At 38.4% G+C, this 18,832-nt stretch overlaps 1 protein-coding gene across 2 annotated transcripts; it reads left to right on the forward strand.

Moving 5' to 3' along the window:
- Positions 1 to 626: 626 nt before the first annotated feature.
- Positions 627 to 18,489, forward strand: LOC311072316 (uncharacterized protein). Of its 2 annotated transcripts, XM_084097279.1 has the most exons (7): positions 627 to 792; positions 10,989 to 11,405; positions 12,641 to 13,054; positions 13,625 to 14,270; positions 14,434 to 14,681; positions 14,763 to 14,878; positions 17,913 to 18,489. In XM_084097279.1, the coding sequence occupies exons 1-7, from the start codon at positions 771 to 773 to the stop codon at positions 17,955 to 17,957; spliced, it is 1,908 nt and encodes a 635-aa protein (XP_083953405.1). In that variant the 5' UTR covers positions 627 to 770; the 3' UTR covers positions 17,958 to 18,489. The 2 variants fall into 2 exon arrangements, with proteins under 2 accessions (XP_083953405.1, XP_083953404.1); XM_084097278.1 differs by lacking the exon at positions 17,913 to 18,489 and having other exon boundaries at positions 14,763 to 15,078.
- The last annotated feature ends 343 nt before the right edge of the window (positions 18,490 to 18,832 follow it).

Consider the following 18,832-nt stretch of genomic DNA (forward strand, 5'->3'; position numbering starts at 1 on the left):
ACCTTGACTCCACCAGACACACCATTAAAGGGATAGTTCGGCCAAAAATGATATTTAAGCCATGATTTACTCACCCTCAAGCCGTTCGAGATGCATATGTCAATCTTTTTTCAGACGAACACATTTTCAGTTATTTTAGAAAATGTCTTAGATCTTTCAGTGGTTATAATGTGAAGCAATGGGGTCCAGCTGATTCAAGTCGCAAAATGTGCATGCATCCTTCACAAAAATAATCCATCCGGCTCCAGGGGGATAAACGAAGGCCTTCTGAGGGTAATCCGTGCGGTTTTGTCGTAAAAATATACATATTTAAAACTTTATAAACGAAAATAACTGGCTTCCGGTGGCGGTCGGCGCGCGTTCATGGAGATGAATGACGTCGTGACGTAGAGCGAACGTAGAGTTTTGTTTTGCTCTGCTCTCTGGCTGCGCTGTCACGCTCGGTCTACGTCACGACGCTTCCTGCGTTACGTCCTACGTCATAAGCCAGCAACCATCTCCATGAACGCGCGCCGACCGCCACCGGAAGCCAGTTATTTTTGTTTATAAAGTTTTAAATATGTATATTTTTACGACAAAACTGCACGGATTACCCTCAGAAGGCCTTCGTTTATCCCCCTGGAGCCGGATGGATTATTTTTGTGAAGGATGCATGCACATTTTGCGACTTGAATCAGCTGGACCCCATTGCTTCACATTATAACCACTGAAAGATCTAAGACATTTTCTAAAATAACTGAAAATGTGTTCGTCTGAAAAAAGATTGACATATGCATCTCGAACGGCTTGAGGGTGAGTAAATCATGGCTTAAATATCATTTTTGGGCGAACTATCCCTTTAAGTTCAGATAATCCAAGGAGGATACCCAGCACATCCAGGTTAGGTTTTAGGACGAATAAAAGGCATTGTAACTGTAAATCATATTTTGTATGTAAATAATTCAAATTATACTTAACCATTTGTAAGTGATGGCTTGTGGCTTAATCGTATTTTGACGTATTTCAGGCAAAAAATCCATGGAAAAAAGAAAATGCACAGAGAGAAAAGGCAATGTTACCGACAACTGAAAAAGCTGCAACATAAACTTGAAATGGAGAAAAAAAAGCTGCAAAGTACAAAACAAAATGTGCCCGTCTAAAGAAGAAAATGCTGAAAAAGAATCCTCAGAGCCCCTACAACCAAAACATTCTTAAGGGAAGCAATGCCTCATCACTGGTCAAAAAAACCCTTAGGTTTCACTTCTCTCTTTTAAGTGAAATAAAGGCAAGATATTCTGCAGCAAAAAAGAGAGGGTCAAACAAATTTATGCACGGCTGATTTGTAGAAAATTGATCAAGAAGTATAAATTAAAGGCTTTCTGCCAACAGATTGGCTTTTCATATAAAAGGTGGAAAGAACTTGATTTCATAAGACAGAAGAATAAATCTCTCAAGGTCTAAGGAGCTCTGTCAAACAATTCTTTTTGAGAGATGATGTGAGTAGGGTTGTCACTGGAAAGAAGAACACAGTCACTGTAAGAAAAATAAAAAAGCAAAGAAGAATTCTCTGTGACACAATGGTCAATCTCCACAAGAAGTTCAGTGCAGAGCATAAGCATGTGTCTTACTCTCTCTTTTTTTTTTTTTTTGTGCCCAGAGACCATTTTGGGTTACACAGCCAAAAAAGGCTGACCGGGATACTTGCCTCTACAAAACACATGAGAACTTGCAGTATATGGCAGACAAGCTGTTTTCACTTGGCATAATTACTTCCAAAAATGTGGAGGAAATGGCTGATGCCATTGCGTGCGATATGACAAAAAAGGAGTGTGCATATGGCCAATGCAAGGAATGCAAGATGACCACGTGTTCACTCTTCAGATCCCCTCAGAACAAAGAGGTAAATCTGACTCAGTGGTCCCTTGAAAAGATAAGTCATGAGAATGGTTGTGATAGATCCACTGTTACAATCAAAAAGGAAATTGCTATAACAGAGGATGAACTTGTGACTCAGTTTCAGGACAGATTGTTTAACTTCCGTGGACACATCTTTAACATCAGATGGCAGTATTCCATGTACAGGAAACTGCGTGAAAATCTTGGCCCAAATGAATGCCTCATCCATGTAGATTTCAGTGAAAATTACTCCTGCAAATATGCAAAAGAGATACAGGCAGTTCATTTGGGGGGTTCACACAAACAGGCAACCCTTCATACAGGTGTGCTTTATGTCAAGGCTGAGCCAGCACCAGTGCCCTTCTGCACTATATCACCAAGCAGAAGACATGACCCTCCTAGCATTTGGGCCCACTTGGATCCTGTTCTTAAAATGATTCAAGAGAACCATCCAAATGTGACCTGTCTGCATTTTTTTAGTGATGGCCCAGCCTCACAGTACAAGCAGAAAGCCAATTTCTACCTTTTGTCCACTGTACCTTTCAAGAAAGGGTTTTCCACAACCACCTGGAACTACTTCGAAGCCAGTCATGGCAAGGGGGCACCAGATGGGATAGGCGGAACACTTTAAATAACTGCAGACAATTTAGTTAGGCATGGACAAGATTTGCCCGATGCAGAATCCCTCTTTTACCATTTGAAACATTCTGGATCAGTGGTGCGACTGTTTTATGTTGGAGAAGAGGATGTTGATGCCTGGGTACAAATGATGGAAGAAGTGCAAACACTGAGCACTATAAAGGGAACGATAAAAATTCATCAAGTGGTGAGCACTGAACCCAGCTGTCTAAAATACAGAGACATAAGTTGTTTCTGCCAGGCTGAAAGGGTTGTGTATGATTGCCCATGTTATGCACTCCAAGAGGCATCTCTTTGCATGAAAAAAATGGAAAATCTTGCAACAACTGAACAATTGTCATCTGATTGTTCACTTCGTCCAGAGGTCATAGAGAGTAAACACATTGGACAGTGGTGTGTTCTTAATTACGATGAACAGTCATACCCTGGTATCATTCAGGAAGTGGAGAACCACAACATCAAAATCAAATGTATGCACAGGAACGGCATAAACAAGTTTTTTTTGGCCAAGCCCCAGAGATGACGTAAATTGGTACAGTGATGATCAGGTGATTTGTTTCATCCCAGTACCACAACCGGTCAACAAAAGGTCTGTTCAGATCAACCATGACATTTGGGAATACCTTCAAGAACACTGAAATCTAAAACAAAAAAATGGTGATACTGATAACAACCAAACCACCTATAGGCACACTGCAATAAATAGGCCCAGCCCTTGAGCTGTTTTGAATGTTTTGTGTTAAATAAGTTTGTGGATACATAATTTATTCGCTGAAGTTATGCTTTTTTTTTTTTTTCTTTTTTTTTTTTTTTTGTGTTAAATAAGTTTGTGGATACATGATTTATTCACCTGAAGATGTTCTGATTTTATTTTTATTTTTTTATTTTTTTTGAATGTTTTGTGTTAAATAAGTCTGTGGACAGTTTTTTTTATTCTCTATTGAAACAGATCACACATTGTGATTGCAGCACAACAGCATAACTTGCAATTAATGTTTTCCTTGTTATTTTAACTCCTTTCCCTCCCCACATAAAATCGTTTGTTATCTCAGTCATCTTGTTAATTACCCATTGTGGTAAATCGACAGCACCTAAAATATAGTTGCATTTGGAGAGCAACAGAGAGTTCACAACCATAACTTTCCCTCTTAACATTAGTTCTCTTAATTTCCAGAATTGGAGTATTTGTTTTATTTTATTTAAAATCCCCGTCCATGTGGCATCCCTTGCATCCTTCGCATTTTCTCCAATTTGAACTCCAATATTAACCTTCTATTGTAATTTTAGAAGGTATGTCACACCCTCTCAAGTCCACACCTCCTATACTCATTATTTCAGATTATTATTATTTCAGCTTTCCCATACATTTCTATGTGCTTCATTACCTTTTTTATGCTTTCTACATCCTTAATCCGCTTGTGTATTATGACACATATTAACTAATCTATATTTATCTTTTTGAAGTGTAAAATCTATCCCTAATACCCTCCCCTTACCATCATTTTGTATTTGTTTTCTATAATACATCCTCCCATCTCTAATCAAAATTGCTACTCCACGGGCTTTTTGGGTGCCGTGGTTTACATATATCTCCTCGTCCCAAACCTTTTTTATTCTGCCCATTAAGTCATCTGTCCAATTTGTCTCTTGCAGATATATTACTTGAGCATTAAGCCCACTTATCACCTGTTTAAATTGGTCCATGTCCCTCAGACCATTACAATTCAAACAAGCAATGCTTAATACTTCATTCATAATGAAAATTATAAGAAATAATAACATAAACATTAATGTGTCTCATTAGTAGATTTTGCGTCTTACTTTTTGGCGCTGCCTTCTCCACCCTTTTTCCTCTTAAGTGGTTTAGAGACAGCTTCATTTTTTCCCGTTTCGTCCATAAAGGTAGCCTCTTGTATAATCATCCCCTCTTCTTCTTCCTCTTCTCCTTTTCCTTCTCGTATTCTCGTCAGTGCTCCTGCTTTTGGAGCTCCTGCTCGTCGGTGCTCCCATCACCGTTGGTTGTCATTTCATTGTCCATCCCTCCGCTCGCGTTATTCTGCCTCCTACTGCTTTTCCCAGACCCTCCTGCCTCCATTATGCTTTCCAGCTCGCTCCATTCCTCACCTCCTTCTTCGCCATTCGATAGTTGGGTCTCTTCCACCTCACCATACAGATCTACAGAGTCCCCCATCTCCTCTTTGTCGGCGTCCTTTCTGCTGTGATGCATACACACAATTCCTTTCTCTTCCAACACACGGTGCAGCTCCCTTCGCTGCACTCCCGTGCGTAATGTCCTTGCCGACCACACTTATAACATTTGAAGTTCGGGCAGTCTTTAACAATATGTCCTGGCTGTATGCACAGGCGACATACCTTCACCTGTCTATCGTGTAACACCCGGAAGTGCTCGGTTCCTCCCACAATCTCAAACTTCATTGAGTATGGGAGTGATTTTACCTTTTCTGTAAACTTGACCTTTAGGAACCTCGTCCCGTCAGCGATTCCAGTCCCTGGCCATATTCTCCTTTTCACTATAGAAGCCGCTGTCACTCCCCAGTCTGTTAGTTTCTTTATTATTTCCTCATCAGTTATGTAGGTTGGCAGGTTCAGGAAAGAGACCACGGTCTCATTGTTATTGATCTCCTTCGCCAATATGCTCCCATTTCTGATTTGTATTCCGTCTAATATCTTGTTTTACCCTTTCTCCTCATGCATGGTCAGTTCGTATTCCCTTGGATTCTTGTATCTACAGTCAATGACCTCACCGCACTCTTCTTTTACTTTCCACAATAATTCCATCATCGTAATTCTTTCATTTCCAACAATTTCTACCAACACTGTTAGTTTCTTCTCATAACTCCGTCCGGTTGCTGCGTTTTCACCCCTCATTCTCCTCACCGACCCCTTGTCTTTCTCCTTGTTAGTCTCCATCTTGCCCGAAGCTCCCCGTGGGTAACCCTACCTCCAGTAGCAGAGCGCTGTTTGGGGAGAGGACTTACACCAACTTATAAACTTCTCGGTTTATCTCCCAGAATAAAACCAGAAACAAAAGAAATAAAAGAAAGTTTCAAACTTTCCATCTGTTTTCCGCACTGAATTCACTCACTTCCTGTTTAGCTCAATAGTGCTGTTCAGGGTGGTATGGCCGTAAACGAGTCTCAGCTGATAGAGAGATATTTAAAGAAGGACACCAGCAGCAGCAGCACCTCTACACATTACGTTGAGTAGCCTAACTAAGAAAAAAAGAAAGAAAAAAAACGTTGACTCGTTCCTTTTTCTCAACGAACGAAAGAAAGAGAATGGCAAAAGTCAAGGTTACAGTGAGGCACTGTGAGTGGAAATGATTCCCTTAATTGTTATAATGATATTGTAAACAAATGTGTTAGTTGCCAGACATGACTGAATATAATACAGTCCAATTAAATCTCAATATAATCAATATAATTTGTTTGTTTGTTTATTTATTTATTATTTTTAATTATTTATTTATATGCACGCATTTGATCTTGAACTCGTACTGTTATTAGGAGTATTACCGCAAAAAAATATATGACTTATTGGGCCCTATCTTGCACCCAGCACAATTGAATTTGTACACCGACGCATGTATCATTCCTATTTTGCACCCGACGCACAGCAGACTTTTCCCTCCACAGACGCACATCGGTAAATTAGGGAATGAACTTGCGCTCCAGGGGGCGGTTCAGCGCAAAGAGGAGGCGTGTTCCGGCGCAAACGTTCCCTGGTGCTATTTTGCAGTCTCAGAAAAAAATTCCGCCACAGACCAGGAAAAACCTAGTCTAAAGTCAGTGGCGCGTTATTCAGATGCTATTTTAAGGGCGCATGCTTGGCCATAATGTAGCGTGTGCACAAAGCGCATACACTTTGCTTCTCTCATCTACACACAGACGCAGCAGTTCACATTTTTGCAAACAATACATAATTACAAGGAAAAATATTCCACATGAGGGAAATCATTGTGGTGTCCATGAAGATGTGAAAAAATAGGCATAAATCTAGCTTACACATTTACCCAAATTATTATACGCCTGTTTAACCGAAGCTTATTTGGGTGGGTTTCTCCATCCCCATACAGTGTCACTTCTCTGTCTTTTACGGCCCTGACGAGACGTCGGTCTCCTCGGCTGTGAACCGCTCCTGGCTGCGCCTGGCAAATCTGCCGTTATAATAGCAATTCGCCATGGAACAAGCGCGCCTGCTTTTAAAGGGAATGTGAGATGACGCTGTGATTGGTTTATTTCACGTTACGCCCAAACCACACCTATGAATAATGTAGCTACTTCAGACCAACCCATTTTAGATTTGCGTCGGGGCGCAAGAGTCATTTATCCCGCCGGTATAATAGCAACAGCACCCGAGATCCGCCTACAAAGTTACTTGCGTTTCGCGTTTGAAACTTGCGTTTCAGATCGTTAAAATAGGGCCCAATGAGTTTTTTTGAGTCTTCCATTTTTTCATCAATGAGTGCAGTAAGTGATGTTATACTGCCCTCTTGCGTTTGGATTAAACCTTAATAAAGTAAATAACTAAAGTGAAAACTGACAAAAAACCTAGATACTGTTTTAAAAATAAAATAATACCTTTGATTTTCTGTTAAAGTGATGAGATGACGTGTGTGTTTTGTACTATATTAGAGATTGGTTTACAGTACACTACAGGAATGTTAATTGATTTTTTTTTTATTATGAATGCTTGAACAACAATTACGAAACAAAACTGCCAAGGGTGTACAAAAAAAAAAATCTAAATAACAATACAAATAAAATAATAAAAGGCCTAACTATTTCACAAAATCTTAAATGTATTAAATAAAGAAACATTTTTAACAGCTTTTTTTGTATGTGCATGCTCTCCATAAAAGTAACTATAAAGTTTTCTAATACTTTCAGTACCACATTAGTTTTGGCAAAAAAAAATAAATAAATAAATAAATACATAAATAAATAAATTCTTCCTCAGTATTTTTGTCCTGTTTCCAATTTTTTTTTAAATCAAAATATTTACTTGGGATACAAATTCAAATTGGAGGTTTTGAAAAATGTTAAGAATTAAGTGAGTTTATACAAGAACAAATATCCATCAATGAATGAGTTATGAAAACTTTCCTTTCATTAGAGATCCCCGTTGGCATAAACTCAACTCATGTTGATCAATTTCACAGACAACAAGACTTCGTATTTTGTCATTATGTATCTCCAGTAAATGCTTCTTGATTCAAGAAAAATCTATATACATTTTGGAAAACAACTTAAAAATACTGAAGAAAAACACTTGTTTCTACTTTGACACTTACATTTAGAGAACATATTATAGTCTCCATCTTGCCCGAAGCTCCCCGTGGGTAACCCCACCTCCAGTAGCAGTAGCAGAGCGCTGTTTGGGGAGAGGACTTACACCAACTTACTTCTCAATGTCTTATAAACTGTTCATTATAGCCTTAATAAAATGTAATAATAAAATAGTCAACCTATATATAAAAATTACACTGCTCTGTTTAAATAATCAGTAGTACAATTCGTACATTCACAGTAAGCACTGCTCCACTGTGATGTTTCCAAGCACATTTTTGCGCGTGTGAAGAGGATGATTTTTTCCATCGATATTGGAACGTAAGTGAAGTACAAAGCCTATAATAAAGAATAGTTTAGCATCCAAATACATTGCAAATGTTGAAACATTTTCAAACAAACAACCTTTTCTGTTTAATTCTTTAGTATTTTTTTGGCTTTGGTCCAATGCTTTGTAGAGTAATTTCCATGTTCTATAATGTGATTTTAGAAGTGTTTCCCGTAACTTAGGTATTTCACAATTACTTTTTAATCTTGCAGTCGAATTAATGTCTCTATTCATAAAAAATTGTAGTGATACAATGTAGTGATAGACATTCAAAGGACCTTTACTATAAGCCAATTTGCAGACGACACTCTCATATTTCTTAAAAATAAAGACGTTATATATTAGTTATTGATCAAAAAATCTTTTCAAAGGCACCAGGCCTAACCCTAAAGTTTCAAAAGTGTGAATTAATGGCTATCCATAATTGTGATTTAGAAGAGGGCATTCCAGTGAAAAACGAGGTTAAGTACATAGGGGTTATGATTACCAAACATGTTGTTAATAGAGTATGGAGTATGAAAAAATCTTTGGTTATCTCGAGACCATATGGTCCATACTCTATGGGTCCATATGGTTAAAAAAAATATTGGCAGCCTTGAATTTGTGTTGAGATGTGGTCTTAATATCAGGGGTGTGAACCCTCACTGGTCTCACGGTTCGGTTCGATTACGATTATCATGTCATCGATTCAGTTCAATTCGATATCACGATGCACTGCATCCTCAATTTTCACATGTATACAATTTTGTCAATAAATAAAAGCAGTCAGATATATGAACTGAACATTTAATTTTACCCGCTCAAAGAAAACGTGCTTCTTGAATGTAACAAACAAAACTCAAGTCTGGGCACAGAAGACAACAGGAGCATTTAGAACACACAAAAGTAAATACTAAAAGTGATGCCATTGATCCACGACATGAGACCGTAGCTCTGCCAAACTTGGCTAAATTTAATCTCTTTTCCAAACACTGATATTCCTTGAAAACTTGCTTTTTTGATATGAGCTGCCATGACCTGAGTAAACAATGTGAAGAGAAAAGGTGATATAGGAAATCCTTATGATCCTAGTATGAACAAATTAACACACATATTACAAACATAATATGGTACCAGTACGTGAAATTTTGGGTCTTGGCCCAAGGACTATTATCCCACGGCCCATATCAAATCTCTGACAGGTACCGTGAGATAATTGGACTGAACTATTCAAACCATTATAAAGTGTATAAATTGCTTTTTGAAAAAAAATTACCAAAACCAAAGAAATCAATAACTTTAAACATAAACGAATGTTCATTTGTGTCAAACGCTTTATAGAAATCAATAAATATAAGGTGTCTATAATCAATTAAATCTAAAATTAGTCTAATATTATTTCCAATATAACGGCCTTTCAAAAAACCTGACTGCTCTTCATCAATTATTGTATTTAGATTTTTCTTAAGTCTTTTTGCAAAAATTAAAGAAAAGATTTTAGTATCATTATTTAACAAACTAATTGGTCTCCAATTTTCTAAGAACAATTTATCTTTGTTAGGCTTGGGTATAAGTGTAATTACCCCTTGTTTTAGTGATACTGCAAGTATAAAAGGGTGCAAGGTCATTACATTTTTTTTTTTTATAAAACTCCCCTTTCAAGCCATCATTCCCAGGAGACTTATTTTCTTTAAGACTATTTATACAATTTGTAATTTCCTCAATATTAATTTCATCACATGAATTTTTGTAGTCTGAATTACTAAGAAAACAATCTGCATCATTTAGTTGATTATTTGAACTATACAATTTACTATAAAATTGAAATACAAGAAAACAAGAAATATCCTTGGGATTATCATTAGTAGGCTAAGTCCATTTATTATTCATTTGAAATCACCAATATATTGTTGCCCACCTCTGAGGTGATTTAAATCGATATAATAAAGGCAATCTGAGTACAGGAATTTGTGTAAAATTATTGAATTTATATTATTATTAATAATAATAATATCTATAAATTACAGAAATGTCTGTCTGTCTGTGTGTCTGTCTGTGTGTGTGTCTTAACCACATATCTCTCGAACCGTTAGTCCGATGGATTTCAAATTCGACAGTCTTGCCATGGGCACGAGTAGTGCAGTGCCAAGTTTGACGTTGTTTGGATGAGAAATGCTAAAGATATCATTAAATATATCATTTTTAAAAGGTTGTGGTTTAAAAATAAACATTCTGACATTAGAGGGTTGTATCGTTCAAAGAAGCCCCAAGAAGGTTGTGGTTTAAAAATAAACACTCTGACATAAACACTCAGTCAGCTACACTGTTTACTTCTGAATAGTATAGTTTGGTTCCTTGAATATTATAGTTTTCTTTACCAAGAAACCAACAATTACTAAAAACACACACAAAAACTGATTTTGCATGGGCACTTTGCACTAGTAATATATAATTCGGTAATAAGCGAAAACATAAACCATTGAGCCTGCTACTTTTGCCAAACAAGCTGTTTCTATGGCAACCATGGCGCGTCATAGTGTTTGCTTACGTCACACTGTTTGGTTACGTCACAGACAGCAAGGCTCGTTTGCAGTCACTGCAGTTGAGCGATATTCCGAGCAGAGCAGAAGCATAGAAGTCAATATATTTAGATTTTAAGCGAAATATATACCTATAACAGCAAAAACCTACGGATACAAACTTTAGAAACACTGCAATAAGACGCCATTCTTTACAGACGGAGTCTATACTCGTGTAGCGTGTTGCCTACATACTCACAGTTCATAGACTCAAACTGTACAGAGTCACGCACAGTGTGTATCGCATATAGTTTGACAACTGTACGTCTGATTTGACAGCATTAAACACAAAACTCGCAATGTCTACCAACTTCAGAGAGGTGTGTCTGGAGGTATACATCAACGGCGAGTTATACAGCAGTCGCTGGGTAACGTTATCAGAAGAGGAAGATGCGCAGTTGGAGTTTACCATCACCGATGCCATCTACGACCATTTCGGTAGCTCGGCAGTGATCAGTGCCCAGCTGGAGGTTGATTTGCCTGAGGACATGTCATTCAGTTACAGCTTGTTAGAGGGGGACGCTGCGCAGGCTGACTTGGATATGATCGACTCGACCTCAGCGTGTGTAGAGAGAGATGAGCAACTGGAGAATGAAGTTAAAAGTGTCATCTCAGAGTTGGTGTCACCAACAGAAGTGGTAGGGAGCAGCAGTGGGATCGATGCTTCTCCAGAAACCCCTGAGAACAGCCCAACAGGTGAATGTTAAACATGCACAACAGGTCAACATGCACCACTGATACATTTTCTATATATATTCAGGGCAGGGTCGGGTATGGGGGAGCTTTTCACAGGATTGTAAACACAACGGGGGAAAAAAATGTAATTTACATTTGTTCATTTTTAGCATTTAGTAATTTATTTGTATAAAAAAAGTTTTCCGCGCAGCTCCGGTTCCGAAGATGAACGACTTCGAGGCGAATCTGGCCGAGCATGTCTCATCACACCAGCACCCAGTTTGCGAATGTCAAAATTAGTTGATCACATTTACAAAATGAGCCTACAATAGAATAATAAGCCTTTTTTTTAATGAACATGAAGTTCAAAGTTCATTAAAAATGTTCACAAAGCTAAATGTTCAGTGAAATTAGAAAATATTTAAGAGATCGTTAATTTAGTTGTATGCATGCATTCTCATATCCATTTATTGTGTTCTAATGTCAAGTAATAATCTTATCCCTTTCATGCATAGAGGTCACTACAGTGGACAGCTGTTTAAAAAGCATTTTCTTGAATTTGCTCGGGTTTTGAAGGCACAATTCATATTTATACTGTGAATGTTGTTTTTGAAAATACCTAATCTGCAGTAACTTTTTTTGACTGTAAATAAATGTATTTGTATTATTAGGATGTAATTTTCATTTACATCAAAAAAAGTAATGTGATTACATAAAGTGTGTGACTTGTAATGCATTACTTGTTGGATCAAAAAGTAATCTGATTACGTAATGCACATTACTTGTAACGCATTACTTTACTCAAGTGGACATCTGAAGATCTCTTTGAAAAATGTGTAAAACATTTTTACATAAAATAAGATTCACATCTTGTTTTTCATGCCCTAAGAGCATTAAAAATACATGGGAAAAAAATCCTGACTGAGGTTATCATAATTCATGCATGAAAGGGTTAAGGTTTACTGGGTTTTACACTAATAATTTGTAGTGTGGTTGGTGAAGTGTAGCTTCTAAATAAACATCATCATCTGTGCACCTTATTTCTCTCGCTGCTGATTCCTGATGGTTTCAAGAAAAATTACTCCGAGTAATTACTCCCTGTCGTTTCAAATAATACTACAACGACGAGCACGTCGAGTATAAATGTAACATTAACAATGATATGTAAACAGAAATGTCTTTCAAGTCAGACTAATTTTTCATGTCTAATGGTTTGAGATGTTTCTAATAACTTATGTTTTTCTTTTGTTTTTCAGAAAGTACCAAAGTGTGGATGATGAAAAAAATGTGTGGATTCTTTCAAAGGCTTTTTGGTGTTCCAGAGCCACTGTGTGTCCCAGTCATTCCTCAGCCAACATCTGAAACGGATCTGGTCGATACCGAGCAATCAAGTGTCCCAGTTCCAAGAGTTTCTGAGCAGGAACCTCAAGTGGATCTGGTTGATCCAGAGGAGTCCAGTGTTGTCCCAGGTCTAAACCGTTCTGAGCCAGAACCAGTGTCCTCTGAAGGTCAGGCAGTTGAAGTCAGGGATGCCATCTCAGATCTGAAGAGCCCTACATTGGTGTGTGACGATCTGAGCGACTCAGCAGGGCCTTCAGGGAGCAGCAGTGGGATCGATCAGGGTGGCATGGATGCTTCTCCTGAAACCCCTGAAAAGATCAGCCCAAAAGGTGAATGTCAACAGAGCATTTGAGATGCAACATTACAATGTACACTCTGTAAAGTTTCAGGAGTGACAACCGCATTTAAATGCAGGAGCGAGTCCACTAAATTATCATTCCATGTGTGTTTGGAACACGACTCACTCTTGCAGTGTTGCCAGATCCACTTATTATAAACGTTCGCTCATACAGCGATTGAATTTATGGCGTTATTAAAGTGAGCAGGTGCAGGTCGCAATATTTCATTTATTAACTTTTTTATGGGCTACAAGATCTGGCAACAAGTATTAGTCAAGGCTCATCCCACTTTCCCCTATGATTTCTTGCACCACACATAAAGATGAGATACACGTCTGTCATCTCTCATATCTCTCGTCGTACGTCATTAACAACTAGTTGTCCGGTTTGGTTCCGTACACACTGTGTAGAATTTTTGTAAATGCAGTTGTCACTCCTGTAAATTACTGAACTGTGTGTGTACAGAACAAATGAGATGCAAACAGAAATGTCTTTCAATTTGGACTAATTATTCATTTTTAATATGTGGTTTTTAACAACTGTTCATCTTTGATTTGACAGCATTAGACACAAAACTCGCAATGTCTACCAACTTCAGAGAGGTGTGTCTGGAGGTATACATCAACGGCGAGTTCTACAGCAGTGACAGTCGCTGGGTAACGTTACCAGAAGAGGGAGATGCGCAGTTGGAGTTTACCATCACCGATGCCATCTACGACCATTTCGGTAGCTCGGCAGTGATCAGTGCCCAGCTGGAGGTTGATTTACCTGAGGACATGTCATTCAGTTACACCTTGTTAGAGGGGGACGCTGCGCAGGCTGACTTGGATATGATCGACTCGACCTCAGCGTGTGTAGAGAGAGATGAGCAGCAGGAGAATGAAGTTAAAAGTGTCATCTCAGAGTTAGTGTCACCAACAGAAGTGGCAGGGAGCAGCAGTGGGATCGATGAACCTGAATTGGATCTGGTCGATCCCAAGGAATCATGTGTTCCAGGTCCAAGCGTTCCTGAGCTGGAACCGGAATTGGATTTGGTTGATTCAGATGAATCGTGTGTTCCAGGTCCAAGCGTTCCTTATGCATGCAGTTCCGAGCAGGAGCTAGTTCAAGAAGAAACCTGTGTCCCATTGGAGGAGCGTGTGAAGGGCTGTATACAGCATCGGCAACCTGTCACTGCGGTCTGGGACAACATCTTCATTGGAAATGAGTAAGTCTACAACACATTAATATAAACCTAATATAGACTAATATAAACCATGTGATTAATAATGTAATGCAGGAGTAGGAACAGGAATCAAACACAATTATATTTCTACATTGTAAATCCTATGCAGTGAAAGACTAATCTTGGCTGTTGTGTTCTTGTGCAGAGAGATTGCAAGGGACCGAATGAAAATGAAGGAGCTGGGTATTACTCACATCCTCAATGCTGCTGCTGTGAAGAAGCTGAGGTTCCCATGGGAGAAAGACCCGAGTGAAACCGTTAATACAGGGGCGAGATACTACCGTGGCATGAACATCACTTATTGTGGCTTGCCTACAACGCACAGTTCCAAAATCAGCAAATACTTTGTGTCAGCTGCCAAATTCATCCACAAAGCCAAGAAAAACCCAAAAAGTAAGATCTTTTATCAAGTGTTCTGGAGTGACAAACTGTTTGGGACTTTTTCTGACTGTCTTTCTCTTTTTATTTCCACAGATAAGGTGTTCATTCACTGCACTGAGGGTGTCAGCTACGCCCCTACTCTTTTTCTGGCATACCTCATGATCCACCATTACATGACATTGGAGGATGCCATTGATCATCTCATAGAGGTGAGATATATCAAGCCCGACATAGACTTCCTGAAGCAGCTGGAAATCCTCAATGAGGAATTGTGCGCAATAAAGCTACAAATGAGATGTAAAAAAAAAACAGCTGGAAAAAAGTGCTGCAGAGCAACAAGTTTACAAAATACTTCAATAATAATGTAAAAATGTACATAGTTCAGGCCTGGTCCTCGTGAGACGCGAGACGGTGTGGCGCGCATGTGATGCTCATTCGCTGATAATATTTTATCACTGATAAAATACAGTCATCATTTTTTTGCTGACACCATACCGCCTGAGTCTCCTCAGGAAGTAAAGTCTTTGTTGGAGTTTAGTACATAGGTTGTCAACATGAACCTGCCATGTAAGCGTGTTATTAATATAGATGCCTATTTGTATCTCTTTACTTTTTATAACCAGAGCACAGATTAAAGTGCACAAATAATTAAAAAAAATAGATTAGATAAAAAATAAAGATTTGTATCTCTGCTCTATTTTTTATCTGTGCACTTTAAAAAAAAAAAAAAACTATGGGGTTCCATTTGTGCCAAAAATTAGTCGACTACTTTGTGCTTTGTACAATACATTTGTCCTTGACAACAGTCATTGCCTAGTTGTTCAGATAAATTAGTATACAGTATGTTGAAATGTATGTTCTCTGTTTATGTCATCTTGCTCTGTCGTCTGGTTCCGTCATCTATCTAGATGTCGTCTTGTTCTGTCATCTCTTTCTGTCATCTGGTTCTGTCGTCTTAACTGAACTGTCGTCTCGTTCTGTCATTTGGTTCTGTCCTCTTGTTCTGTCATCTTAACTGTCCAAATGACAGAACAAGACGATAGAACCAGATGACAGAAAGAGACGACAGAACCAGACGACAGAACAAGATGACAGTAAAGATGACAGAACCAAATGACAGAAAGAGATGACAGAAACAAATGACAGAACAAGATGACAGAACAAGACGACAGTTCAGTTAAGATGACAGAACCAAATGACAAAAAGAGATGACAGAACCAAATTACAGAACAAGACGACAGAACCAAATGACAGAAAGAGACGACAGAACAAGACGACAGAACCAAATGACAGAACAAGACGACAGAACCAAATGACAGAAAGAGACGACAGAACAAGACGACAGAACCAAATGACAGAACAAGACGACAGAACCAGACGATAGAAAGAGACGACAGTTAAGATGACAGAACAAGACGACAGATCCAAATGACAGAACAAGACGACAGTCCAGTTAAGACGACAGAACCAAATGACAGAAAGAGACGACAGTTAAGATGACAGAACAAGACGACATCTAGATAGATGACGGAACCAGAAGACAGAGCAAGATGACATAAACAGAGAACATACATTTCAACATATACTAATTTATCTGAACAACTAGGCAATGACTGTTGTCAAGGACAAATTTATTGTACAAAGCACAAAGTAGTCGACTAATTTTTTGGCACAAATGGAACCCGATAAAAAACAGCACAGATAAAAGAACAATCATGAGCAAAATAAGAACAATCTTTCAATAATAGAAAATAAAAAAAGAACCTTAAACCTTTGCACATCAATTTTAATAAAATATTTTTCAATAAAAATATTACAATTGGAGATGTTGTGTGTTGTCGCTGTTCCTTATTTCATCTATCTTAAATCATTCCTTAATCTGCTTGTGGTGTGTGTTTGATATCATACCTGTCTTCACACTAATGTCTTTTTCTAAGAACAACTTTTTAGAAAATAAGTGCTATTCACCAAAGTTTTTCAAAAGTAGTTTGCTAAATGTTTACTCTGTGTTAAAATAAAATATAAACTATAAATACAGTATATTGTTTAAAAAAATCATGATATAGGCAAATGAAGAGGAAAAGTGAGAAAATTCGTCGGTGGTGACATCTGGTTTTAATGGCAGTTGTTTCCTGGGGGTTTTCCAGAAAGCAAGGTTATTAATATTACATCCCAGTTTCTTGATCTGATTGATATTTGGCGTGTAAAGAACCCACATAAAAAACATTTTACATGGGGTCCTTTTCAGGGCGCATTCAACATTCTAGATTGGATTTTTGGTTGATAACTAGTAATCTTCTTCCTCATTTAACTGTAATATTTCTCTGATCTGTGACATTTTAACTGATCTGTGATTTCTAGGAGTGCACTGTAGTTGTCAATTGCTCTTGTCTGCCTTGTTGCTCCTGCGTTGGTTTGCATCTGTAAGCTTTGTTTATCTTTCTGTTTTGAATCATTATTAACTATCATTCCTTGTATTTTACTGCTAAATATAGCTCACTCAACATCACACATTAACCTGACATCGCTAGCTTCAATCTAAATCGTTATTGCCACCTCAACACGCTAGTAATTCGCTAGCCTGTTAGCATGCCATCCAAATTTAAAAGTGCTGGCTAATGCTAATCGTAAATTCTCATTCAAAAATCGATTATTATTCACGTCGGCACTAATGATGTTCGACTCCACCAGTGGGAGATCACCAAAATTAACGTTAAAGAGGTGTGTGAAATCGCAAGTACGATGTCAGGCACTGTAATTTGCTCTGGCCCCCTTCCTGTTCGCAGGTGTGATGAGATACTTACTAGATTGTCCTCACTCAATGGATGGTTGTCTTAAGTGGTGTCCGCAAAATAATATAGAATTCATAGACAATTGGAAAAGTTTTTGGGGCAGACCTGACCTGTTGAAAAGAAATGGTATTCATCCCTCCTGGGATGGTGCTGCTCTTCTCTCTTGTAATATGGCACATAGTCTTAGAGCTCAAACATGAATTGGGGCTCAGGTCAGGAAGCAGACAGACTGGCTTAACCGACCGTCTGCCAGCCAGTTCAAATCTAGACTAAAAACACATCTCTTTGACCTAGCATACACATAACACATTATAGACTTTTATAATTCAATGTAAGGCTGCATAGTTTAGGTCAGCCGGAACCGGGAACACTCCCAAAAAAATTCTGATGTACTTGTTCATCATGAGAAGGATGGCGTCTACGCTAATATTAGTCTCTCTGTTTATCCGAGGTTTACCGCAGTCCGCCGGATCCAGGCCATATCCAGATCCGATGAAGGACCTGCGCCTGGACATGATGACAACGCAGTCCTGAAGTCTCAACCAGTCCCTCCCTGTTTACTGAAGTCAGCCGGACCCTGGCCGTATCCAGATCAGATGGTGGACCTGCACCTGGACCTATCCATGACGCATCCCTGAAGTGCCAGCCTCATCAGCCCTGTGAAGGCCTCATCGACACGACCAATCTGACTTCTGACCTGTAATGCTGCCTGGATCATAATCATACACTGTTCGCTCGTTGGCCAGAGGAGAACTGAGCGACTGAGCCTGGGTTCTCCCAAGGTTTTTTTCTCCATTCTGTCACCTGATGGAGTTTTGGTTCCTTGCCACTGTCGCCTTGGCTTTTGGCTTGCTTAGTTGGGGACATTTAATATTCAACAATATTATTGATCTGCCTTACTTAGGGTGGACGATGACGCAATTTTCTTCTAGAAACAAACTTTGTTGTATTATTTTCATGTTATCACTGTGAAGCTGCTTTGATACAATCTATATTGTAAAAAGCGCTATATAAATAAAGGTGACTTGACTTGACTTGACTGATCACAGTGCCATATCACTCTCTCTTAGGATCAATGGCAGCTCACCTTCTACCAGAACTCAAGGGAAGTTTAACAATAATATGTTAAAATGTGAATCCTTTTGTAATTATGTTAAAATTAACTTTTGTCTGAATTAACTTTAATTGGCAAATGGGAATGGGTTAAATTTAGCATTAAAAGATTGGCAATTAAAGAAGCTGAACGAATTGTAAATGCTAGAAAATTAAGGCAGATAACAATTAAAATTATTTTGGTAATAAATACATCCTTTGAGAGAGAGAGAGAGAGATTCATTCCTTCTATAATGATTTATATAAATCAAAATATAC

Source organism: Abramis brama (assembly GCF_963993115.1).
Source record: "Abramis brama genome assembly, chromosome: 21".
Taxonomy (NCBI): domain Eukaryota; kingdom Metazoa; phylum Chordata; class Actinopteri; order Cypriniformes; family Leuciscidae; genus Abramis; species Abramis brama.